The sequence below is a fragment of the Mustela lutreola genome, chromosome 2, assembly GCF_030435805.1.
Source record: "Mustela lutreola isolate mMusLut2 chromosome 2, mMusLut2.pri, whole genome shotgun sequence".
Classification (NCBI taxonomy): domain Eukaryota; kingdom Metazoa; phylum Chordata; class Mammalia; order Carnivora; family Mustelidae; genus Mustela; species Mustela lutreola.
The window spans coordinates 80660863-80688596 of NC_081291.1; the positions used below are offsets into that span (position 1 = coordinate 80660863).

Below are 27734 nucleotides of genomic sequence, written 5' to 3' on the forward strand. Positions count from 1 at the left end.
CGGTGGCTGGTTTTGCCTTTCCATTTGGTGCCATGGCTCTGGGCAAGGATTACATAGGTGTGTGACGGCAGATGGCTTTCTTACCTTAGGCTGCCTGCCAAGCGGAGGAGCAGGCAGGGTGGATAAGTGTGTGTGAGGCAGGATACTCACAGAGCAGGAAGGGACCCATGACATTTTGTTCCAGCTAATTTTACCCAGCCTGCCGAAACAAGAAAAGTTCTATAAAAGGTCACATGTCTTTAGTTAGTAATGAGAAGAAATAGGTGTTGGCTGGCAGGCCCAGATCCTCGACATTGCACAAACCAAATGATGGGAAAATACTGGTTATAAAGATGTTCACAATTGTTGCACACACACAAAAAATTATGCTCACTAAAATATTGCCAAATACATGATGATGTGAGGAACGATCTTAACTCCATTTATTTGTCTGCTTTTGTAACTACTGAGGGAAGATAAGCAGGTTAAGCCAGTAAAATGTTTGGGTTTATTAGTATGATAAGGCAAAATTTCTAGGCATGGCATTGGGTTGGGACAGCCCACTCTCCTACCACGTAGAGAAAGAATGATTTTCATAATGAACCTTTGGACCGGCAAACTCATTCTGTAGTAGTGCATAGTCATTTTTTGAGAGTTTATACACTCTTTCCATGGCCCCTCCCTCAACCTCAGGGCATGCAAGAGAAGGCAAAGAATCTAGAAACTCAAGCTACCTATTGCACTTGAGTGAACCTGGCCCTGCACTTGAGTGAACCATCACTTGAGTGAAGTCCCGAGTGTTATTTGGTGAATCCGTTGTGCCATCTACCGGTCATTTTCAGAAGTACATGTCTTGTCCCTTATCTGCTCATGTGGTTTTTACTAATCCTTATGACTCTTGGTGGCTTGGTCCCTCCTGCAGTACATGGAGATCGTGGCCAATGAGTACCTCGGCTACGGAGAGGAGCCGCACAGTGTGGACAAACTGGTCAACATGACGTGTAAGTGTTGTTGCAGGGACACGGCAACTTCTCCCACTTGCCAAATGAGCGGGATGGCTTTTTCAGTAGGAAAAAAGATCTTTTGAATATTTATGAGTATACCCATCCACACAGTTATGGTATTTGGTATTGGGAGTCCCTGCCAATTGTTATATTCAGTGGCAAAATATGCTGAGAAGAAAAACTTCAAATCACGATCTTACCTTGAAAAGACCACTTTCATGTTGCAGATTGTCACTGAGCACAAGTTTATTTTAATGCAAGAGGGACTTCCATAATGGCAGATTTTGGTAAAAATGTTTTTTGCTTCCTTTGATATCTATTAAAATGCCAGAGGCTGTTCACTTTTCATCTATAAAGTTGGGTTAATAATAATACCTGCCTCATAAAGTTTAAAAGACATTAAAAAGAAAAAAAGATCCTGATGTGGTGGTGACAAGGATGTGGAAACATTGGTCTCTGTGTGTGGAACTCAAATCTTTTCTCTCTGGAGGCTCTTTCCAGCCTCACCTTGCAGCCCTTTCAGGTTTGATGAGCTGTAGGGTTTGGTTTCCCATATTTGTTTCCAGGACAGCACACTGATTCTCAGTTACAGGGAAAGGAGAGTACATGGTGATCCCTGGGCACCAGGAAGTTTCTTTGAGAATATCTGTTCCCCTCAGCTGAGGAGCCTTGCTGCGTCCATCACCTTCAGTGGCCTTCCTCTCCTCTTTATATCTGAAATCTTTATAGGATGGATCTTTGAAGAGTAGGTCTCACTTTGAAGTTGTAATCATGTTGAGGAACTCATTCAACTTTAAGCAGAAGGAGATGTTTGCCTTTTTTGTTGTCTCCATATTGTATTATTATAATAATAATATATAATAATTATTAGTTGAACTTCAGAGGCAACTCTCAGAGTAAAAAAAAAAAAAAAAAATGACCCTATTCCTCCTCCCTCCATTTTTCCTTTTGTGTTGTCTGTCTTCCCATGTGCCCTTTCCCTGCTTGCCCATCCGTACGTTAGACCTGCGGTTCTATGAATACTGCTGCCCTTACGTGCTGAATCCCTCTTTGAGCTATTTCCTTCCTTTATAGATATTTTTCAGAAACTTGCTGCTGTCAAAGACCAAAGAGAATGGGTCACCACAAGTGGAGCCCACAAGGTGAGTGGCCCCGGAGGGAGGGAACACTTCGTCTCCTATGGCAGTGGTTCACATGCTGGGTTCAGAGCCTTGTGATCAGGTTTCTAATAATTATAGTTCACAAACCTGCTAACCTAGCCCAGAATTGTAAATCTCTGCCAAGCCTTTAATATTCTTCATCAGCCTAAAGAGTAAACACAGAATAACAAGCAGTTTTCTGAAACTTTTTTATTTTTCTTTTTTCCTATGCCACTTATTAACAACCAAGTTTGTTGCTTTATTTAAATGTTGCTTGAAAAGCCCTGCTATATAAAAACTGCCCCTCAGTGTGTGTTTTTACAAATGAACAAAGTATGTATATACGTATCAATACATCCCATATGGCACATGGAGTTGTATGTGTTTGAACCATATGAAATTGTCATGTCTATTGGGCAATTTCATATGGTTCAACCCTATAATCAGATGGTATAATATTACAGGCATATGGATCAAACATGCATTTCAAGATGAATGGATGTACATTTAGTTAAAACAGACTAAATTTATATCTATAGCAAAACTATTTAGATGGTAGCTGCCTACAGCCAAGTTTTAATAATCTGTTGATTTCTCATATTCCAAGAGGCCACTTTTGAGCATATGTTAGAACAGGGTTGCTTAAAATGTGTTCCCACATGCTGTTCATTATATAAGAGATGATTCTAGGTCATATACAAATCAACACTTTTATTTTCAATAGCTATATCTATTTCACTGATATTACCACTTAGAATTTGAGGAACATTTTTGAGTAGCATTAAGGAGAAAATTGTGGGAATGTTATGTCAGTGACTCAAGTTTGGGGAATGTGTTAGGAGATTAGAGATAAAAGTAAGAGAAGAATAAGAAGAGGGGATTGGAGAAATAAAGATGATGATAGCTTTATTAAAAAAATGAATGAAATCATAAGGGGGAAAATTGATATAACAGAAACCAAAAATCAGCCAAGCAGTTGTAACACCGCTTGCAGCTCTGGCCTGAATGTATCTGGGTGTGCACTTTTGGAGGACTCTAAGTTCTAAAAGTCTAGAGAGTAGAGGGATGAATATGTGTTAATGGGAGTTCAGAAAAGGCAATTGATGAGGTACAGACTTCCAGTTAAGTCATATTATTTAGCATGGTATTTGGAAGCATCGATTCATGCTCTTTAAACATCAATTAGAAATCTGGGAGGCAAATGAAGTGCTTGGTAAGGTTGACATATCTTGCTTAGTTTGGGGGTAAAAAGACAGTTTTCAACACTCTGGTGAAAAGTAGTTCCACAATTGGGAAAGGGCCTACCACAATGCCTGGTTCACAATGAGTTCAAAGCATGAACTCAAAAACAATGGCTGCTTGCTCCCAGTATCGTAGTTACTATCATTAGTCTCCCTACTTGTCCTTGGGGAGAGGCAGAAGAGGCAGAGGGGCCCTCCTGGGCATATAAAAATAGAGGGAAGAGTGAGAACTTTGGCCATGTACCTTGGTCCCTTTTGCTTCTGCTCTGGATAAGGAATGGCCACAAGGAACTGGCCTTGAGTTTCAAACCTGGAAGAGGTTGTACCCTCTCAAAGAGCTGAGTGTGGTGAATGTTTAATAAAAAAAAACTCCTTTTGAGGTTAAGGCTCAATGATCTTTGAAAGAAGCATTATAAGCATTATACCACTTAAGAATCTTGTGGTACTTACACAATGAAACTTTCTTTTACTTCATTTTTCAGACATTAGTAAATTTACTTGGTGCCCGAGATACTAATGTTTTGTTGGGTGCCCTTCTGGCTCTGGCTAGTTTAGCTGAAAGGTAAGTGTATTTTAATATCTTTCTAGTTCTACTGCCATAGCGGTTTAGGTGGGAGAGACAAAAAAATAGATCAGTTTCTCTAGTTACTTATCTACATAGTTATAATTTATGAAAAATAAGCATGAAGGAGCATTAATATATTGAAGATGATCCTGAATGAAGAAGCATCATTTTCAAACTTAAGTTGGGAAGGAAAATGACAGTTTCTTCTCTTTTTCTTGACCAGAAATACTTACCTAGTCTTTGATCCAATGCTCAGATACTTTGCACTTTCAAAATAACAATAGTAGGGGTGCCTGGGTAGCTCAATGGGTTAAAGCCTCTGCCTTTGGCTCAGGTCATGATCCCAGGGTCCTGGGATTGAGCCCCACATCTCTGCTCAGCAGGGAGCCTGCTTTCTCCTCTTTCTCTGCCTGCCTCTCTGCCTACTTGTGATCTCTGCCTGTCAAATAAATAAATAAAATCTTCAAAATAAAGCAGTATTTGACAACTGTATCTTTGACAACTTTATCTCTCTCACCTTAAAAATAAGTTCTCTCCTGTACATTCATTCTAACATATAAAACATTTTCAAACACTTTAACCCTTAAAATAATTCTGCATAACATGTTCCCTCATAGACATCATGATTATTTTAAATAAAAGTGCTTTAAATATATTTTTATGCCAATAAGTGAATCAGTGCTTTTTTCTTGTTTTTATTTTTTTAACCTTATTTGGAATAACTGGCACATATAACTACATGTGTTTAAAGTGTACAACATGATGATATGACATTATATGTATAGAATGATTATCAAGCTCAAGAGAATTAATATATTCAACATATCACATACTTAACTCTTTGTGTGTGTGTGCAATAAGCACACTTCAGATGTGCTCTCATCAATTTTCAAGTGTAAAATACACACTAACTGTAGTCTCCATGCTGTACATGAGATCCTCAATACTCATTCTTATAACTGAAAGTTTGTACCCGTTAATCTGTATTTCCCTCCTGCCTAGCCCCTCACAGTCACTCACCATGCTCATCTCTAGATTCCACATATAACTGATATCATACAATATTTACCTTAGCACAGTTCCTTTCAGTTTCCTCCATGTTGTCACAAATTGCAGAGTCTTTCTTCTTTATGGATGAATAATAATATTCAATTGTATTCATGTAGGCCCATATAGGTCATTTTATATCTTTGCTGTTGTGAATAATGCTGTTATTACTTCTTTAATGAAAAGCCTATCATTCTTTCTGGAGAAAGGGAATCATGTTGTTATCATACTGTTATTAAACAAATTTAAATTGAGGACATGTAACATTTGTTGAATGTTAGAATTTGATGTGGCCTGACCCCATGGAGCTATATTGCTTTTTGTTTCTCCTTCCAAGATAATACGAGAACAAGAGTATTAAATGAAGGGACATGATAAAGTATGTTTTTAGTAGTTACTAATAGTTTTTAATTTGTAGTCCAGAATGTAGGGAGAAGATAAGTGAACTCAATATTGTAGAAAATCTGCTGATGATTTTGCATGAATATGACTTGCTTTCCAAAAGGTAGGATTGCTAACAAGACAATGTCATATTTGATGAAAATGATAATTGTTATTTTCATTATGTCATGCTATTTATCTTACTAACTGAATGTCATGAGTCACCTTTATGTTTGTTTTCTGTTTAAGTTTTTATAAAGAAACTAGAACAAAGATGTGTATTGATTTATCTTTGGTCTTGCATCTCTTTTGATCTGGGCACAGGATCAAATTATATAAATGTTATCATCACATCTTTAATATTTTTGTTTATTGAATTTTTTTACATCCTGTCTTTTTAAGGAAAGAAACTCTGAAGTGGCTCTATTTTTAGTAATTTGAGATTTATATTGAATAAATTATTAGATTGTTAAAATCTACTTCACTTAAGGCAAGTAAAATAAATGAGGATAGCTACTGCCTTGTTTCATGACCACCTGTTATAACTCTAAAGAGAATTGAAAGTGTATTCATTTTTGATTGAACGTATATTGCTCTAAAGAATTACTAGATCCAGTTAGTCATTAGGTTGTTTTTAAGTAGAGTTGCAACCTACATCATTTTATATCTAGTTAAGTAAGTCATGATTTTCTGAAGAGGTAAAACCGATAACAGAAATATCAAGTAATGAAACCCAGACACTTAACCATACTAAATCCCCATGAGTCTTTCTTCAAAGTTAGCTTTATCCTCTTTCACAAACTATGCTTATAGACCTTCTCACATGAACTCATTTCTAGGAAAACAACCTCTGCACAGGTGTTAGAGTACCAGAGATGGATGAGATAGAGTGAGTAGTGTTGGAGAGGGGACAGGCATGCAGATCAGTAGTTGCACCAGAGCACCGTGAGCGGTGAGCGTGAGGTTGATGGATGTCAAGGACAGTCTGGGAACATAGAGCAGAAGTTCCCAGTCAGAGCCTGGGGCCATGCCAGGTTTCCTGAAGGAGTAGGGAGTTATCTAGGCAAAGGGAGAGAACAAGTGGAAACAGAATGTGCTGTTTGGAGGCATGAAGTAGTCTGTGTTAGAGGAACTGCATGGTTGGGCACAGCTGGAACAGAGTGCAGGAGGGAAAGTGCCAGCAAACTAGATGAGACAGTTAATGATACGTTAAAAATATAGCAAATTTTGGTCTAGCTTTCTATATATGGCAGGCCCCACTGTAAGCACTTCTGTGTGTTCATTTGATCTGCACAATACCCCATCAATTTCCATATTTTATAGAGAGCAACAAGATGCTTTTAGCCAGGTCACAATGGGCTCTTTGTGCCAAATAAGAGTGTGCTTTTTATCCATGCACATAACGGGGACTTACAGAAAGATTTTAAGCATGATCAGATTTATTTTGCAGGGAGATTACTCTGATAGCAGTGTGTGGGGTATGTGGCATGGGGAATATAGCCACACAAGGAGCTCCCTTTAGAACAAGGGAGGGGATGTTTGGTGTGGAAAGATCAAGGAGATAAAGAACACTATTTGCCAAAGAATATACGTTCTGAATGTCAGAGCACATAAGTTTGGGAGGGATTGGAGCTATAGAAAATTGGCTCAGGGGAAAGGAACTGTAGAGCAGTGTGGGCATGAGAAGAGTTGAGAGGCAGGTGACAGTGAGGCTTCTGTCTGAGCACAGTCAAGGATCACAAGAATGGGAGGAGCAGTGGGGTTAGCTGTATGACTTGCAAGAGAATTAATCTCAGCAGTTGCCTAGGGAAAAGGGGGCACTCTTGATTGGAAGTGGTGGATTGGGAAAGGAGAAGGAAGTGTCTTGGATGGTTCCTTCTTCTGGCTTCGAAAACTGAAAAGACTGATGTCATGAATCAACACCAGGGATGTTAGAGGAAGAGCTAGTTTGGGGAGGAGAATAATGACTTTGAGTTGAAACCCAGTGGGATGAGTACCTGGGACTACCGTGTGGCTAGAACTTCTGGAGGCTGAGTGCGCTGCCTGGGCTGAGCTCACAGTACTGGGATAGAGGAGGTGTTTGAAGTCATGGGAATGGATGGCATTGTCCAGGGAGAGTGTTTAGAGTGTGAGACTGGAGGGTTAAGGATAGCTCTAGGGAACGTCTGTCATCATAATGTTTCAGAACTCTGCTGAACATTGTGTGTCCTGTGCTATCATTATCTTTATTTTATTCTCCAGATACTCAATGGGCACGTTACATTAATCTCCTTGCATTATAGTGGTTTTGACATTTTGTTTTAATGTTCTGTTTTTGTAACCACATTATAAGTTTCTGAAGACTATGATAAAACTTTATTTCTTTTGTCTTGAGCACAACGCAGGTCCCATTGTATGTACTTGATAGCTGTTTGCTGGTTAGTCAGTTTTTAGCCAGACCAGAGGGCTTACAGGGAGGCTATAACTTAGAACAGTGGTCAGGAAACTATGTCCCATAGGCTAAATTGGACTCCCTGCCTGTTTTTGTAAATAAAGATTTATTGGAACATAGCCATGCCCATTTGTTTTTATGTGTTGTTTATGGCTGCCTTTGCATGTGCTGGCTGGGTTGGGTAGCTGTGACCAAAGCTGTATGGCTAGAAAAGCCTGAAACACTCTGCTGTGATCCAATCCTTTATGAAAACATATGTTGATCCATGACTTAGAAAATATTAGAGCACCACTGTGATGATAACTCTAGTCCAAATGCAAAGTCAGTAACCACTGTGCTGTGATTCTCATCCTTCCCTCCTCCCCATCCCCTTCCAGACTAACTGCGGAGTTACTGCGCCTACTTTGTGCTGAACCCCAAGTGAAAGAGCAGGTGAAGCTCTATGAGGGGATACCTGTCCTCCTTAGTCTGCTCCACTCTGACCACCTGAAGCTGCTCTGGAGTGTTGTCTGGATTCTGGTTCAGGTTTGTGAGGACCCTGAGACCAGTGTGGAAATTCGCATTTGGGGAGGCATCAAGCAGCTTCTTCATATTTTACAAGGGTGAGTCAGGGGGGCTATGGCCGACTTTGCCTTCATCACTGAAGGTTGGCGACTTGCCATACAATGGCAGATCAGCTTGCTTCCTCCTCCTCTTTGGTTTTTCATGTTATGGACAATCACTTATGCTTGTCACAAACATACTTGAAATCAGTATCAGGGGCATTTTCTTGGGAGCCCTGAAATATTTATCTTTGCATCACCAGCCTCCATGACAATGCTGGGAATAGAGAAGGCCATCAGTCTGCAAATGTAGATTGAACGAAACCCAACAACCACAAGAAAACATTTAGCTTACCACCTTTTTCTTGATGCACTCAATGCATATTGTAATCCCAGCAAGTATAATAATTTTACATGCAATTTTACTTTAAATTTACTTTTTTATTAAAATGTCTACATTTGCATGACATTTTGTATGTCATTCATCTACAAAGAGAAAGCAAAACCTGTAATTAAAGAACAGATGCATAATCCATAGTTAAAATGGGAGAAAATATTATTGATCAAACGATTGCCATGCTACTGACCCTGGTCCAGCTGCTCTTAAGGTGAGTTAACACCTTATCATCTCTCTTTTAAAAGTAGAATTCTAACAACATTCAAAACCTTGAGTATGGAGAAGGAATGGTTATTAAAATAGTTTCAAATTGAAACTTTCTTGAAGTATGTTTCAGTAAGTATGTATTAGATATATTGAAGCCATGGATAATGATATCTTTTGGTACCATCAGTGGGAAAGTTCTAGTACCTAAAATTATTATAAAGCATAATTCAACCCTACAGGTACTGAATCAAAGCTGAAAAAGAATATGTCTCCCTGAAAGGAATCACCCTTGTAACACGCGAACATAAATAAAGCTCTCTAATAAAAGCAGAGTGACTTATCTTTCTCAGTATGACCAGATATTATTACATCAGTGTTATTCAGACCTTGTGTTTGTTGTACCTCTATGGATATTATGGAACTGTGTGTTATCAACTTCATTTTCTGTGAGGGAATGTTTCAAAGCACAAGAACAGACTATAGAGATATGGACAATAGCTTTATTAATTATTCCTATCATTATCAAAACAAAGGAAAAATATAAGCTATTGACAATCTATTTGCTTTTTTAAAAAAATATTTTTATTTTTACTTTTTATTTATTTGAGAGAGAGAGCACAAGCAGAGAGAGGGAGAAACAGACTCCCCAGTGAGCAGGGAGTCCAATGCGGGACTTGATCCCAGGACCCTGAGCTCATGACCTGATCCAAAGGCAGACACACTTATGTGACTAAGCCACCCAGGTGCCCCTACTTGCTTTTATGAGTATCACGTAGAAATGTTAAATACTTTATAGTATAAATTATAAATCTTTCATTAGTACTATGGCATAATAAGCTAGCTCCTTGAACACTTAACTAAGATTTTGTTTTGTTTTTGTTTTTGTTTTTATATATTTTTTGCTTGCTTCTGTAGGATGCTGATGGTGATGCTGATGGTAGTGGTGGGTATTATGGGTGGTTGATACAACTATTCCAAAAGCTATGGATTGCCCATTTGGAGAGCAGTTATTTTCTTGATGATAAAATCAAATTCTATGATCATTAAGCAGTACTTCAGAGATAAAACTGTTTTACCATGTAGATTAAGTTTAATACAAGAAGGCACCAGTTTTCCTCTTTTCCTCAAAATGTAACCATCCTTGGGAGAAATGAGTTCTTTCATATCTAAAGAGTCAGTTGGCAAATCCATTTCTATGCTGCAATATGCTGCAAAGAAAACTCTTTCCTGGGAAAATGATATATGTCAACACTTACTGTATGTTAAATATGTCTCAGTGCTTTGGGAGAATTTATTACCCCAGCTAGGTAAGCAATATCCATTCAGAGCTTGTGCCTGCCCCTCCACTGCCTGGAGCTGGTACAAGGGGTGGAGACTGCCAGGCTGTCTGCTGGCATGAGTAGGAACGGGGATTGTGTCAAGGCAGTTTCCAGGAAACCTGTTCATGCCCATTCACCTACAATTTTAAACTCCAGAACAGTTCCTGAGGGGCGATAGACTCAAGGAGGGGGAGTGTTCTCTGAAATTTGAGTTTAACTTAATTTGGTTGACAGATGAGATCACCAGCTGTGACTATCCCTAGACCCATCTCCATTATTTTCCTTATGCTACCTGAAGGGAGGGCGCTAGTAGGCCCAGATAACATGGGAATGAAGCCATGATGAATCCATCTATGCAATACTTAGGCATAAAGAAATCAAGATAGAGCTGCTGCCATAAAAAAGAAATAAATGAAAAAATATAGTAGCCACTTTAAACAAAAAGGAACAAAATAGATAAAAGACAAAAAGGAACAAAATAGATAGTAGCCACATTAAACAGAAAGGAACAAGATAGATAAAAGACAAAAAGAAAAGATAATAGATACTCAAGGTGTTACCTTGAGTAAACAGAAAAATATGCTTTATTTTATCAAAGGTATTAAACAGAACATGACATTTATGACTGGAGATTAAAGATGAGATGCTAGGATAATAAAAAGGGGAGGAGAGATATTGCAGAGCTAGGAAAAAAGGCAAAGAGTGAATAATCCATGGAACTGAGACATTCATCAGAGTACCAGATAGAAACTGGAATTAGTACAAGGAAGGGCACACTTGAAAAAATTGCACATAATGGGGAGAAAAAAGACAAATGAGAACCATTAGAAAATGAAGGATATGTCTTGTAGAAGATGAGTTTTCAACCTGTGGATAACTGATATCCTAGGTAAGAGAATAAAGCAAAAGGATTAAAAATTCAAAGATGGGACTCCTGGGTGGCTCATTTGCTCTTCAGCTCAGGTCATGACCTCAGGGTCCTGGGATCGAGCACTGCATGGAGCCCTAAATCTGGCTCTGCGCTCAGTGGAGAGTCTGTTTCTCCTTCTCCCTCTGCTCCTTGTCCCCTGACTTATGTGCATGCATGTGCATGCTTTCTCTCAAATCAATAAAATCTTTTTTTAAAAAATTCAAAAATATAAAAGAAGAGATCTTTACCAAAATAAGAAAAGACTGGAATTGCTTGGAAAAAGAAAACTCAGAATGAAGAAGACTGACATTTAGTTAGGTGAATTGATAACAGGAGAATAGGGTTCAAAAACAGAGGTGGGGGAGGAGCAGGGAGCTCTTCTAGCTGGCTCAGTCAGTAGAGCATGCAACTCTTGATCTCAGAGTTGTCAGTTCTAGCCCCCCACGCTGGGGGTAGATATTACTTAAAAATGAAATCATAAAACAAAAAAAAAGGTGGGCATGTGAAGCTGTGAAGAAATGACAGAGTGCTAGAGTTAGTTCAGTAACCATAAAAGAAAGCAGGAGGGAAGGAAGGAAGAAAGGGAGGGAGGAAGAAAAAAAGTAAGGAAAGAAGGGACCCCTGCCTCACACCGCACACAGAAATCCATTCTAGGTGGATTGGAAGGTGAAACAATAAAGATAACATAGGAGAAAACTTCACCGCCTGGGGGAGGCAAACATTTCTTAAACAGGACCCAGAAAGCACTGAGCATGAGGAAAAATTGATAATCTATACATTCACTTTTCTTTTTCAGAGACAGAAATTTTGTTTCCGATCGTTCTTCCATTGGCAGCCTGTCTAGTGCAAATGCAGCGGGCAGAATCCAGCAGCTTCATTTGTCAGAAGATTTAAGCCCTCGGGAAATACAAGAAAATACTTTTTCTCTTCAAGCAGGTATTTATATCATATTACTATGTTTTACTATCTGATACTGTTTAGCATATTGTTTTATTATGCTCTGTGATGGTGATAATAATTTATTATTCTCTGTTATGTATGGTAATAGGAAGTAGGCACAATTTGTAAGTTTGAAAACTGTGAAGTTAAATCCATGTAGATGACTAAAACCTCCAGAACTCATGTTGGGCCTGCAGATTAGTCATGCCACAGACTTTTCTCTCCCTTTCACATTCTGAATACATTGAGAAATCAGCATGGAGGTCAGACATAAAGAGAAGAACAGTAGCCTTATTATTGGTAAAGCTGGATTGGAGAATTCAGCTTGCTTTGTGGCCAGAATCATGGTTCCTATGTTTTCTAGATCTCAGGGCACCTTCCTTCAGGGAGATTCTATAATCCACACACCCATTCCCCTGGAAACAAGGGAGTGCCTTCATTACTCCACGTGAGCACCTAAAGGGAGGTCAGAGCCTCTCTTGCCACACAAAAGCAGGAGCAGGGATGTATGCCCACACTTTTGGCAGTTTGGCACAACCCCGAACAAGGTTCACACAAGGGCACCTGGCCTTTGGGACAAATGGGGCTTTGGGATAAGTGCTGCTGACCATGCTGGGCGCCCTGCAGCAGCCAGTCGAGGAGTCAGAGAGGCACTGGTGGGGGTGTGGAGCAGCAGGAGGGCAGGCTGGTAGAAGTATATGAGGATATATGTAATACCCAAGGCACAGTGCAGGGCCAGCACAAGGGCCCCATAAAATGGTAGCACCCTTTACAGGTGCTCTGTGCCGTAAGATCCAGCACATTTCTGGCTGGACAAGAAGCAGCTTGGTACAGAATGTCATGGGAGGCTGCTGCTGTGGCCATGAGCGGGCAGGGAGGGTGGTGCTCTAGGGGTGGGATTTAACATCGGGCAGATGCACTTAGACTTCTGGCCTCTTTCCCTTAGTAAGTTCTGTGGCCTTGTCTGTCAGTCTCTGTGAACCTCAGACTTCTGGTCAGTACTGCTGATAGTCACGGTACATCCTCTGATTACAAGGGATAATTTGGATCATGTATTTGAAGTACTCATGTATCCAACCATTGTAGATGTATTTACTGAGGACCTGCTGAGTGCCAGGCACCTGCTGGCCACTGGGGATTATTTATGATGATGCTGCCTCCCTGTACACAGTAAGTGCTCAATAAAATGCTACTGATGGGTGTAGATGCGCACAAACTACATGACCAGCAGAGGCAGACACTATGCAAGTCAGTTTCCCTCCTCCCAGAGCTATGTCACAGGGAAGGGTACTGTGTTTGGAGGAGTGACTCTGCTCACAGGATTCCCTGAGGAGCTAGAGTATTGACAGAATCGTGTACAGTGCAGTTGGTGATGACAGACACGATCACTTGGTGGTTTTCCTTCCAGCCTGCTGTGCCGCCCTCACCGAGCTGGTGCTCAACGACACCAACGCCCACCAGGTGGTCCAGGTGAGAACGCGGCTCTCCGGGCTCTGGCTGCAGTTCACGTCTGTGCTCACAGACTCCGCTTTGGGCAAACTCTCTATCCCAGAATGCAGCTTGTGGGATCCCATGCTATGGTTTTAAAATGTTTTAATAGGTCTTATTTAAGTTCTAGAATTCCGTTTTATATTCTCTTTTATTTTTTAATTTTTAAACTTTTTAATTAAGATTTTATTTTTTTTGATGCGGGACTTGATCCCAGGACTCTGGGATCATGACCTGAGCCAAAGGCAGATGCTTAGCCTACTTAGCCATCTAGGCATCCCTAACTTTTTAAACTTCCTTCTAACATTTTATTTTTAAGCAATCTCTACACCCAACATGGGGCTCAAACTCAAATCCCCAAGATTGGGAGTCACATGGTGTACTGACTGAGCCAGCCAGGTGTTCCTAGAATTCTATTTTATAGTCTTGTCCTTCCTTTACCTCACTTGGCTTAGAGAGACCTGCCCTGTGGTTAATCTCTGGTGTTTCTTCCCTATATTATGTGCAGTTTTTTTCATTTCATCTCTTTTTAAAACAATTTTGAATTGCTCTAATTCTGGACATATAGGATACCATGAATTAAAGATACAAGTCATTTGAATTAAGAGCATATCAGGTTATTCAGCTAGAGGTGACTGAAACGCCACACCAACAACATATTTATTGCCAAGAAACCAGTTTCACAAAGCATAGTTCGTTAATCAGTCCACCACATATACAGCAGTATATGGAAGTAGCGTACAGTATTTCCAACTTCAACTTCAAAATACACAAATACATAATACACAAATACCCAAAACATAAAATCATAAGAGATCAGATCACTGATGATTAGAGGCTCGAGGGCAATCTCAGCACATCAGGGGTTAGTGGTGGAGCAGGGCGTTTGGACTTGGCCATGTTGAAGTTCAGTTCCTACTGTCATTTCTTGGTGGTTCAGCCTTTATAAAAATGACTTAGTCTCTCTAAGATTTGGTTTTGTCATAGATAAAGCAGGAAAATTATAGACTGACTCACAGAATACCTATAAAGATGAAATGCAGAAAGGCAGGTAAATCTCTGCACGATTTTAATATAAAAGCCCATGTATAATAGAGTTCAGCAAATCAAGTATTTAATAGATAATAGAAAAGTAGCAATAAGTTAGCACTTTTTGTTCATTCTGTGTATATATTAGAGTAAGTCTAGAAGGATAACTTTCTGTACTTTTCATGGATCACTTTCATTTTTTAAAATCTATTACTCTTATGTATTTATTCTATTTTCTTTTCTATAATAATTTATTTATGTGTATAGTTATTACCAAACTGTAAAGGGAGAAATTATATTTCATAGTTAGACAATTAAAATGCGAAGTATAAAGATATTTGGATCCCTTTACTCAGTCCCTTTGTATCCCTTACTCTTTGTTTTTCAAGTATTTAAATGACTTTAAACTGATATGCTTTATGATTTATCCTCTTTAAAGACGGTTGAAATTTTAGATTGTGGTTGTAGTTTTTGGTGCTTAAAAGTATTACACTGATATATTTACTGTTCTCTTGTAAACTTATACAAAGTACTAAAATTCTATGAATATTTCTCCTCTAACATTAATTTTTGAGGTTGTGTAGTTGCTTCTTTGTGTTTCTGTGTCTCTATGGCATTGCTGCTGGTCATAGATAACACGGGTTCTTTATTCTTCCAGGAAAATGGTGTATATACAATAGCAAAGCTAATTTTACCAAACAAACAAAAGAATGCAGTGAAAACGAATCTATTACAGGTAATAAGCATGTCCATTGTTCTTCAGTATTGACTTACTGAAATCTGGGGAAACTGGGATAATATAAATTCCCTCCCAGTCTCTGTAGTGTCTGGGAGGGAAAATATAGGGTGCAAGAGGCTGGCTTGAAAACAAATGCTGTTCAAACAACACAAAGGGCTTAATAGTGGTTTCTCTGGGCGGGGTGATCAGATGATTTTATTTATGTATTTCTTTGCTGGTCAGTAAGTTCTGTTATTTTTTGCAAAACAATGCTTATGTATCGGAAAACTGTAAGAGGAAAATTATATTCCATCTTTAAGGACTGACCACAGTTGGTAACATTTCATCTTTACAAGGAAAGCCTGTAAAATGGATCTGGGTAGATGAGAAGAGACTTGCCAAGTCGATGAAGGGGTATGCCTGGGGCAGCCATGGCATCTGCTAAAAGGATGGAAGGGCATTCCGCACAGGGAGAACACTGTGTACAAGGTGGGAGAGCCAGGGAGCTTAGAGTGTGCTTAGGCTACCCAGTGGGGCTGGGGTTGTGGTCAGGGGAGAGAAAAGAGGCCTCACAGGTAAGAGGGGTGCCTGTTACTGCACCTGTGTGCTGTTTTGAAGAGTGTGCATCAGGGGGCCAGTGTCCCTGAAGATACTGAAAAGATAAAATTAGATTAAAAGTAAGCCTTTGCAGTACTTGCCACTCATGTTCTCCCCCAGGTCATTAGGAAGAGGAAGTAAGAATCCATGTTTACCTCCAACCTGATTGAAGGGCTGTCACCCAGAGCGAGAATGAAAATGAGCAGAGAGGTTCTTGTGGTATCTGTGGACTGCAGGCAGAGGTTTTCAAGAGTTACTCATGAGAACATACGGGTGTGGGACTTCATTTCTTTGATGTGCCACAGATGCATGATGTGATGCTGGACCACAGAGTCAGGCAACTCCACCCTGCAGATGCATTTGTAAAGCCTGTTGCTGCTTCCTAAAAATTCACATTGAAATGGTTTTTGAGGGGGCTCCTGTGTGGCTCAGTCGGATAAGTGACGGCCTTCAGCTCAGGTCATGATTCCAGGGTCCTGGGATCGAGCCCTGCGTCAGGCTCCCTGCTCAGCTGAGAGCCTGCTTCTCTCTCTCTCCCTCTGCCTGCTGCTCTGCTTACTTGTACTCTCTCTCTCTATCTCTCTGTCAAATAAATAAATAAACAAAATCCTTAAAAAGAAATAAATAAAGAAAGAAAGAAAGGAAGAAAGAAATGGTACAGGAGCATTTGTGTCCTGTACTTTCTCACTGTCTCCTCCACCCTCCCCCAGGCTCAGTCATGGCATTGTGTCAGCTGCCTGCTTCTCTGGGCAATTTTATTTGGGACCTTCTGTATTCAGACCACTAATTTTATGGAATGATTCCAGATCCAAGTTCAGCAGACCCTGATCACCCCCGTGGTGGCCTGTGTCCAGGCCCAACTACAGGCCGGGGGCTCTCTGGTTTTTTTTCTTGGCACTGCAAACCGTCAGACGTTTAGACGTTTATTTTTCTTTGGTCAAGTCTCACAGGCCTCTTTCTGAGTGTTCTCGGGAGTTACTGTAGATTGTTCTATTTGGGGAACGCTTAAGACTCTTTACTCAAGAGACCAATTTGTCAAGTTTGAGTCCAATGTGCCTGTGGCTATTTTTATATGTTATCATTTCAAGTGTTTATTTTCTCATAGAAGCCATATAAATATTGAGGCATACATAGCAGGCTAGAAAGAAAATAAACCTTGAGCTCCTGAAAATCTCTGGACGTTTGGTTTTCTCAGAGTAAGAATTTTATTTTTGGTCTCTGTGTTCATCTTGTTCTTTCTAGAAAGGAATTAATGACAAGTACTGAGTGGAACAAGGCTAACATCTGATCATTCTACAATATAAACACTTTTTAAAAATATGAGACCTACCCCAGGTATTGATGGTTTTTGGTTTTAGTTCTAAGCTTTGACTCCCACGGAGCCCAGCCACTCACAATAAAGTCACTTTAATGTTTAGTTCTTGATAATTTTATACTGGGGATGTTTTAGTTTGCTGAGCTACCAGTAGAGAATCACACACCCTTTTATTTTCCAGTGTTATGCATTCAGAGCCTTAAGGTTTCTCTTCAGTATGGAAAGAAACAGACCACTCTTTAAAAGGTATGAGCTTAGAGAAATTTAAGTGACTAGTGATCATGAGAGTGCCCGGTTTTCACATACCTGATTTAGATGTAAACAGTAAGAGAAGAATGAAGCAGTAAGCAAAGCATGTGTTTTCAGATTTCTTAGAATCTGCACGTAGTAACACTGACTTAGTGATATCTTAACCCTGAAAGTGAACTAAATGTTGAAGAAAGGAAATAAATGTCTCTATCAGTATAATTCTTACTTACTGTGACTGCCATGGTTTTTAGTTTTCCTTCCTTTTTTTATTTTTTTCTTGGACGTTAACATTTTAAATGAATGGCGTCAAAATATGTGCTTGTTCTTACGCATTTAGAAATTCCAACCTTGGTATATGCGTTTCCTGTGAATCAACGGAAAAGAAGCATATGTCAGGGTATCCTTCATAGGGCAGGAGCTCATTTGAAGGGGAGGAGGCTAGGTGTTCTTGGGTCAGGAGGCTGTGCTAGTGAGTATGACAGGGAAATCAGCACCTTGGGAAGCAAACAGTAGTTACCTACATGTGTGGTCTACATGCCCCTGGCTTGGCCAGGGTGGCCAAAATCATAGGCCCAAGTTCTTACTAGAAATCTATTGATAATGTGGATGGAAATAAGAACTTGAGTTAGCATAATGTGTTTTGTTCAGAAGCACTGGTGCATTTTATGTTGCTACCTTATTTACAAATGATGCTTGAATTTGAGGGAAGAAAAAGAAGTAAAGTTACTATAATCTTTTACTTCAAGGCCCTAAACCAACCATTTTTATGGACTTAGTGATTTTACTAAGCCCTTAAAACCAGTACCCTGTAAATGATTCATAAATCTTTCCTTTTTTTTTCATTTACCTGTATTTTTCTTTTGTTTTCATAAAACATTTAAGAATGGGGTTAGTATTTACCTCCCAGGGTTAATATGAGGACTGAATCAAATGGCATTTATGAAAGTGTTCAGCACTCCATAAACACCCCATAAACATTCCTTTCCAAAATGTTTAAGGCCTGTACCTCCAAATATCTTACAAACAAGTTTTTTGTAGAATTTGTATCATAACATGAAATCTGCCCTCTTACCAAATTTCTAAGTGTAGGGCACAGTATTATTAACTATAAGCACAATGTTGTACCCTACATCTTTAGAAATTTTCCTCTCTGGTTGCTTTTCATTATCCCTTAAGAATAATAGTTCTAGTTCATTTTTGTGAGATAAGCTGGTGAATGCTATTTGCCCCCACTTTGTTGACAACCTAAGGAAGTTAAGTTTGTTTAATGTAATTAATCTGTGAGTAAGCTAGGTCCCAAAGGGAAGGAATGAGCAACAGTTACCAAGCCCTACGTGAAATGTCTGTGTGTATGTTTTCCCTGTAGACTTTTCCCCACTGACTTGTTTGAGATCTTCATCGATATAGGACATTATGTTCGTGATATCAGTGCTTATGAAGAATTGGTATCAAAGTTGAATTTGTTAGTGGTAAGTCCTGAGTTTTAAATATTTGGTCAGGCTGGTATGTGGTCAGGAATGAAAATTATCATAGTGCCCATTTCCTTTTTATTTTTTCTTTTAGGAGGATGAACTGAAGCAAATTGCTGAAAATCTTGAAAGCATTAATCAGAATAAAGCTCCTTCGAAATATATAGGCAACTATGCGATTTTGGATCATCTTGGAAGTGGAGCTTTTGGCTGTGTCTACAAGGTGACTTTGCCCTTGGGGAACAATATTTCCGACATTCCGAAGCAAGCCAGACATCCCACTTACACACACCCATGCAACTGGATTAGAACCTTCGTTAATGAAAAACAGATAAAAATTAGAAGGGGTGTTTTTGCCCATCAAATAGCTGTACTAATATTATCTTATCTCAGCTCTCAGCTCTAGAAATTGGTCACTGATCTTTGAAGACAAAAGTCCTTGCTAATGTCTCACAAAAAATAGTCAAAATGGCTTGTCCCAGTGCGTGAGACTTCCTCTAAGTTCATACCAGAGTTTTCAATATTTACCCAGGAAAACCTATCAATAGTGCAGACTGAGGAGATACCAGTTTTTTGAGCTGAGCTTAGTGTATAGACAGAATTTTAAAAGTTGTTACTTATGTAGATTATTACTTGTTTTAATCGTGTGACTTATTAATCAATCTCTTTTTTTCCTTCTTTCTACCCCCACCCCATTATTATTATTTATTCTTTTAATTTTATTTTTTGGTCTTATTTTAGGTTAGAAAGCGGAGTGGCCAAAATCTTTTAGCAATGAAAGAGGTCAATTTACATAACCCAGCATTTGGAAAGGATAAAAAAGACCGAGACAGCAGTGTAAAAAATATTGTTTCTGAATTAACAATAATTAAAGAGCAGGTAAATGTTTTTCTTGTTTATGAGGATATGCTCCTTAACTGAGTGTCACTGAAAGAAAGTAGAGTTCTTGTGCTATTCTCGTCCATGCTGTTTAAGAACTGGTTCTGTTTACAATAATTGATATTGAGGTGGTAATATTTTAGTTATTTTTCTGCAGCCTTGACATTGAACCATAGAAAGACTTTCTGGAGTTGGTCTCCGTGCTTGGGTTGCGGAATGACTGGGTTTACAGCAGGAGGTCACATATATGAAGCATCCTCTTTTCTCATTGCGAGCATCTCTTTCTCATTAGATTGTAGAATATTTGGTTACTTAGTTACATGCATAAGCATATGACTAAGAGTCCCCTGACTTTTGTCAAGTGAAACCAAGCTGTTAACATTCCCCAAATACAGCTTATTAAATCTAAAAGTAGATTTTCAAGATGGGTTATTATTTATTGGCACGAGCGGAATATTCAGACATAATGTAACAACTCAATTAACTATCATTATGAAGGTTTGTTTGGGGAGAAAGAATAAACATGTCAGAAGAGAAGTGAGATCGGATTTTGTGATCCAAGAATACATGGATTTCTTTTTCAGCTTTCCTTATTTATACATTCATTATGGATACTGTTCATTTGTAACTCCTGTGGAGAGCGACCAGCTTCCCCGCTCTGTTTTCCACCAGTTAAATTTGCGTCTGTGCTGGGACATAAAGATTACCAAATAAATATGACAATCTTTATTCATCGAAATACATAGTTCTAGCCCAATTCATCAATTGCAGTACATACTATCACTAATAGCTTGTTTTATAGTTGACTTTCATATATACTAAAAGAGTGGACCTGAAGAAGTTAGTGTGTGCTCCTGTGTGGGATACTCTGATCTTCAACAGTGTGCTGTTTCACTGTAGCACAAGGCTAGAGGCATGGCCTTTGCTTCAAGCTGATCAAGTATTTTCATTTGAACCCTGATCTCGAGGTGGTCCTGACCAGTGAGCTCGGCTTAGAATATGATTCTGTTGCATACCTGGTCCCGTATTGTTTCAAATCTGCCGGCCACTTGATAGTTGATGAGGTAGACCTTGTTTTAGCACACTTCCTAAGAAAAGAAAGTATCAGGTAAGGACAGATAAGTGGCTTGTGTTTGGGCTTTGAGATAACTCAAAATTGTACAGTTGCACTCTTCAGAGAGAACTGAACCAATGGAAAGGATTATAACATTGAGAGGTGATGGCAGACAGAAATGGCAGAAATGGAACTAGAAAAGGAGAATGTGTTTGTTAAGAATAAGACTAACCTGCAGTCAGAAAGAGGGTCCAGATACATTGGCTTAAATAAGAGGCCTCGCAATGCAGTGAGCTGTTTCTCTTCCTGTAACAATCCTAGCGTGAGTGGACCAAGTGGTGTTCTCTGTTCCGAGCAATCATTTGGGGATGTAAGTTCTTTCTCCCTTACTGCTCTGCTACCTCCTAGGCCATTGTCTTCATCTGCATGGTTGCAACTGGCACAGGCATGTTCACATCCAAGGTGAAAGAACAGAGTGTGGTTGGGGGAGGGGTTCCCCAGTATTTAGGTCTCAGACACAGGAGCACATGTGTTTTTCCCCTTACATTCCCTTGGTGAGAACTTAGTGGCAGTTCTCACGGCTGCAAGGGAGGCTGAGAGATGTAATCTCTGACTGGGAAGCCATGTTCCACCCATACTCAAATGATGGAGGAATAGGAGAGGAGGTTTGTGGAGGACAGTTACCAGACTTCCCTTCAAAAAGGTAAGAAAAGAGACCAGAAAGAAATGCAAACCATTTATAAACGTAATGTCAACTATTCGGAGATAGAATAAATTTCAATTTGCCTAGAAACTAAAAATATAAATAAGCAACTATAAAAATTCTAGTATTCTTATAGAAAAGTAAAGTTTTGAAAAAGTAGAATTTCCACATCATATCCTGAGGTATACTTAGGTTAAAGAACGGAACACTTCTTAAACATGGTGAGGAAGACTTCACTCAAGACTATTGCAATAGGAGTCAAACTATTACAACAGGGGAGAGAGATTGAATTCAACTCAAAGACAATAGCAACAGCTAGCAATTTACAACCAGGAGGCTGGGTGAAAGGGTGCCTGGATGGGAAATTACTTGGAAGGACTTCATTAGCTATCAAAGATGGGATGATGAGGAACTTGATTGGGATATCGAGACTGGGGAGATTTGCTAATCTGGTTTGGCAGGATTCTTGGTAAACCTAGGCAGTCCAAGAATGAAGTCTAGTCAAGAAGAGAGCTCAGAGAAGCCTGACTAAAGTTTGGCCTCTAAGAAGGGAGTCCTTTCCAACTATTATTATAATGTAAACTCTTAGATTACTTCAGTTTCATACTAACCATTTTGGAGAACATAGAAAGACACAAAGTGTGAATAGACATAAACAGTACATAGGAATATTTAAGTAATAGGGAGGGGGAAAGCAATGGTGTGCATATTCAACATAAATTGCTTCATTACAGTTTTCTTCTCTTTGCAATGTGTGTGTAGTGTTGGGATAGGGAGCACTACATGAATTCTTCAGGTTACTTCTACAGTTCTCTGTTTTGGTTAAATTAGGTGATAAAGTACAATCCGTTTTTAGTTCTAATTGAGAAGGCTATATGGGAGATTGCTATTTTCAGATTAGTTTTGTAGGTAGCAAATAATAATCATGATAAAAATCTCAAATCTCAATTAGATGACATCTTGAAATGCTTAATTTTATAGATAAAAATGAATACAATAATTTCTGTGTTGTTTTCAATTATTTTCCGTTATAGTCCAATTATATTTTCAAGTAATGTGATGTTTGTTATTTATTTTCTTATAGCTCTATCATCCCAATGTTGTACGCTATTACAAAACATTTCTGGAAAGTAAGTATGAGTTTTCATGATCTTCCTAATTAAGGAAAAGTATATTGTATATTTCTATCTATATTAGAATGTCACAAAATAAACTTAATTCTTTTCTTTTTTCCCAAGTATTTTCTTTATTTGTGGAGGATCTTGTGCATTACTTATTGATCAGTGAAACAGTGATATAATAATCAATGACCTACAGATAGTTAAAAAGTACTTAGACTCCTATATGAAAGGCACTGCACGAACAAAGCAAAATAGTTATTACAGCTCTTTTCTTACACACACACAAAACCATAGTAGGATCGGGAAAGCAGCAAACTAAAAGTTGATAGCTTGTATAAGACAAAATGAAAAATAGTTTTCGTTGACTCTGATATTTTTCATCCCCCTAAACTGGGAGTGCTATGTCTTTAGATTTATTTTACGTGAAGTTCAGGTAACTACCACAAGGTGGCGATGGAGCCCTGACTGAGTCCGCAGACAGGACCTCTTAGGTGCAAGGATCAGAAGGGTGAGATAAGGGGCTCCTGGGTGGCTCAGTGGTTAAAGTCTCTGCTTTTTACTCAGGTCATGACCCCAGGGTTCTGGGATGGAGCCCTGCATAGGGTTCTCTGCTCAGCGGGGAGCCTGCTTCCTCCTCTCTGCCTGCCTCTCTGCCTGCCTACTTGTGATCTCTTGTCTGTCAAATAAATAAATAAAATCTTTAAAAAAAAAAAAAAAAAAGGTTGAGATAAAGCCAAACTCAATAACATGCTGAAAACCTTTGACCAAAACAATAAAAGTATTGAGAAACCTTAATGATGTGCATCACATATGAAGTTTCAAAGTAAATCATGTGGAGGAAGATTTAAGGAAGTACAAGGCAACAGTTGGGACTTCCTCATTGCCACTTTGTAAGTGCTATTATTATTATGCAGACCTATTGCAGTAGTGTGGCATTTTAAGATTTTACCCATCTCCCTTCCCCTAGGTGACTCAGAGGAACCCAGGGCTGAAACTGTCCTGTAAATCCTGCTCCCTTCATATTAGAATTCTTAATATTAGAATAATTTCTTATAATTTAGTGCATATCCCATTAGAGATCAGGATTGGCTTCAGACTTGCACTACTGAAGTGACACAACTTAGACTAATTTTTTTTTTAAAGATTATTTATTTATTTATTTATTTGCCAGAGAGAGAGAGAGAGAGCGAGAGAGAGCACAGGCAGGCTGAGTGGTAGCAGAGGCAGAGGGAGAAGCAGGCTCCCCGCTGAGCAAGGAGCCCGACGTGGGACTCCATCCCAGGACGCTGGGATCATGACCTGAGCAGAAGGCAGACGCTTAACCAACTGAGCCACCCAGGCGTCCCGATTTAGACTAATTTAAAAACAAAACAAAACTTTTACAAAAAGAATTGAAAATGGCCTAAAAATACGTGAAATATGATAAAATAGATTAGGGAATTATATGAAATTAAATGAAATTGAATTAGGGAATTATGGGATTAAGAGTACCCTTACTGGGGGCGCGTGGGTGGCTTAGTGGATTAAGCCGCTACCTTCAGCTCAGGTCGTGATATCAGGGTCCTGGGATCGAGTCCCGCGTCGGGCTCTCTGCTCAGCAGGGAGCCTGCTTCTCTCTCTCTCTCTGCCTGCCTCTCTGTCTGCTGTGATCTCTCTCTGTCAAATAACTAAAATCTTAAAAAAAAAAAAAAAAAAGAGTACCCTTACTGTGATGAGCACTGAGTATGGTATAGAACTATTAAATCACTATATTGAACACTTGAAGCTAATATAATACAGTATGTTAATCATACTTCAATAAAAAATCAATTAATATAAGAAAGGAAAAAATTAAGCTAGGAGTAAGATTAGTATATACACTGAGTATTTCTTGGAATAATGAACAATTGAAAACGATATGTCTGTCTGTCTTTAGGAGACATCTGTGTTGTAGAATACTATGCAGCCAGGAGAAAGAATGGCATGGATCTGTGTGTACTCTTAGGCTAGCCTGCTGAATGAAAAAGGATGAGTGGCGGAACATGTATAGTAAATATTCCACTTTTGTGAATATTGTGTACGTATGTATTTTATATACATCCATAATATCACAAAGGATACATGTCACATGCCATTGTTAATAGTTTCATATTGGTTTGAGAGGAGAAAGTAGCATTTACTTTGTTTCTTGACATCCAAAGCAAAGAGATGGATGCAATCAGTTATGGGATTCCCTCAATCCATAAGATAAACCCAGTAGAAGTCCAACTCCCTCTGTTCTAGAGGGGCATGACACATTTCTGTGGTGGGTTATGTTTTCACCTGTGTCATTGCAAGACCTTGGCATGATTCGCTTGTAAAATTCTGTGAGGTACATCCATGAGACTATCAAACAATAGTTTAAAATGCAATTTTCTGAATTTCTGACATGATTTAAGGGTAAATTTTAAACTACTGAGAGGAAAGGTGGGTTTACATGTTCTTTAGGAAATGGCTCCATGACTTGGCATCATTTACCTTGTTCTCTTTGGCACCTCCCAACTGTTCCACATCTTGGTGTACATAGAAAATGGTGATATTTGCCAGAGTAAACTTAAGTGACAAGGTAGTCCATAGCCAAAAGAGACTGTTGCTGGGCTCCGGAGCCCCAAGAGCCCCTCACTTCCACTGCCTCCAGGACTGACTGGATCCATATCTTAGCACGTCTCTAACTCTTCAGCTCTGTGCCCTGCACACACAGATTCTAATTCAAAAGTGTTTTTCCAAATATATTAAATTTAAATTTCTATTATGTCTTCCTTGTTTTCCTATAGATGATAGGTTGTATATAGTTATGGAGCTTATAGAAGGGGTCCCTCTTGGAGAGCATTTCAGTTCTCTGAAGGAAAAACAACATCATTTTGTTGAAGAAAGACTATGGAAAATATTTATACAGGTACATTTTTGTTTTCATTAATTTTGTTCTAACAAACAGTAAATTTCTGAGCTGATTTCTTAGGCATGTGTATAGTAGTCATCAGTAGTGATATGTATATTGGGGAGAATAAAATTTGTTTTTTATTTGCTCTTTCAAGCTGTGCTTAGCTCTTCGGTACTTACACAAGGAGAAGAGGATTGTGCATAGAGATCTGACACCAAACAACATTATGTTGGGGGACAAAGACAAAGTAACAGTTAGTAAGTATCAGAATCTTAAAATTTTTATTTTAATAATTACTGAATATTATTCAAGAGAGAGTTGTTCAATAGAAGTTTCTGTACTTAAGGGGATATTCTATATCTGCATTGTCCAGCATATGGCTATTGGACATTTGAACTGTGGCTTGTGTGACTAAGGATGTGAATCTTAAATTCTATCAAATTTTAATTGAACATCCCTATGTGACTGGTGGCTACTATATTGGGCCGTCCCTAGTGTAGTTCTTGATTGAGTTATATTTTGCCCATGTTAGAGAATAAAGTACTGTTCAATGTTTAAATATTGAATTCCCAATTCAATGGTGGCTAGGTTTTTTTCTCTCTATAGAACACCACTTCATCAGCAAAAGCCTTTATGACCACCATGTGAGCACATTGTTTTGAACTATTTTAATATAGTCTGTATCATATGGGTGACAAGTATACATATCAGGAGCTATGACAAATCTAGGTATTTGTTTATTTCAGCATCAGTTTTTATCAAATTCATTGATACAGGTAGGCCTAATGTTGGCTAAAATTTTACAAGTGAGAAGGTTATTTTTCCCCCCGACAATTGTATAGTTCTCAATCATAACTTAAAATTAACTTTTTAGCCTAGATTATTGATAATTTGTATTCTCTTATTCTTCTCCACTCATGAACACTTGTGTTACTCTCATGGACTATTAATCGTTCACCAACTATAAGTAGGGATATACATATCTAAATCAGTGGTCTCTAAATATTTTTTGCTCATGACATGCCATCAGTAAAACTTTTATTTTGTAATATACTACCAATGTATATAAGCTTACTTATAAATTATATATCTGCATCACTATACAGTTATTTAATATAAGTGTATAAAGTCCTCAAATAAAATATAAAGGGGTGCACTAAAGAATCAAAATAACGGTTTCAATATTTTTTCCTGCCCTCCATGGATTGCCCTAGGCATTTAGCTTTGGGGACCACTTCCCTAAATGTTATTGATGTGAGAGACACATGGTAACATTGTAAAGCTGATTCTCTTAGTTTTAATAGAATCTAGTTCTTCATGAAGGCAATTCCAAATGTGCACCTTAACCATCACCACATGTCTTCAATAGCAACAATTATATTTACTGTCCAGATTTTTCTAAGGGCATCCTATATTAGTTTAAAATATAAAAAGCAACCCCAAACAAGAACTCTGTCTAACTTCCAATGCAAAGTTACTTGGAAATATTTCCAGGCCAGGGCAGAAATATAAAATGAGACAAAGTAATTGTGAATCTTCACTTTGGACACAAATTTGCTTAATCATTTGAAATTAATTACAATTTTGTTTGACATAAACTTTCAGGTTTTTTTTCTTTTTATAAATTAGACTTGTGTTTCTTTAAGAATTGTTCCCATTTATATACCTATAGATATTTTGATTTATAAGTTAATGAGAATTAATAGAAATCAAATTTATTATACCTATATATTATTAAATAGGATTGATTTAATTTTGTTTTGTGTTGTATATGATGCCTTTAATGGCTTTTCAGGCCACGTTTCTGGGTAATAGCCAACCCTGCATTTTATTTTCTTACTAAGATCAGCTATAATCATTTCTTTGGTTACATTTAATACATTGAGATTAAGCTTTCCTTGTAGTAGCTTGATTTCTTTTCTATCTAAGCTTATTAAATTTTATATTTATATTCTGTAATCAGTACTGCACATCAAAATAGTTTACAAAATAAAGTAGTGCTAAAAATCTTACGAAGAAACATTTACCTCTTTGCAATCCCCAATTCTCTGTTTTCTGAAAAATTTCATTCTCTTTAGCTTCTTCTGGTATTTGATTTTCCATTGTGATAGT

General features: G+C 38.5%; 1 protein-coding gene across 10 annotated transcripts in view; it reads left to right on the forward strand.

Annotated features, from left to right (window-relative positions):
• Positions 1-27734, forward strand: part of NEK10 (NIMA related kinase 10) — a 245500-nt gene that overhangs the window by 49729 nt on the left and 168037 nt on the right. For all 10 annotated transcript variants that reach the window (XR_009350871.1, XR_009350870.1, XR_009350869.1 and 7 more), the window contains 15 exons: positions 902-980; positions 2058-2125; positions 3846-3925; positions 5394-5480; positions 8165-8389; positions 11959-12098; positions 13510-13571; positions 15277-15354; positions 17430-17494; positions 18864-18966; positions 19061-19189; positions 19708-19845; positions 22687-22732; positions 25516-25637; positions 25777-25879. Coding sequence is in view for 7 of the 10 variants with exons in the window: in XM_059162436.1 (XP_059018419.1) it covers positions 902-980; positions 2058-2125; positions 3846-3925; positions 5394-5480; positions 8165-8389; positions 11959-12098; positions 13510-13571; positions 15277-15354; positions 17430-17494; positions 18864-18966; positions 19061-19189; positions 19708-19845; positions 22687-22732; positions 25516-25637; positions 25777-25879 (1525 nt within the window). In the remaining 3 variants the exon portion in view is untranslated. The remainder of the gene's footprint in view (positions 1-901; positions 981-2057; positions 2126-3845; positions 3926-5393; positions 5481-8164; positions 8390-11958; positions 12099-13509; positions 13572-15276; positions 15355-17429; positions 17495-18863; positions 18967-19060; positions 19190-19707; positions 19846-22686; positions 22733-25515; positions 25638-25776; positions 25880-27734) is intronic.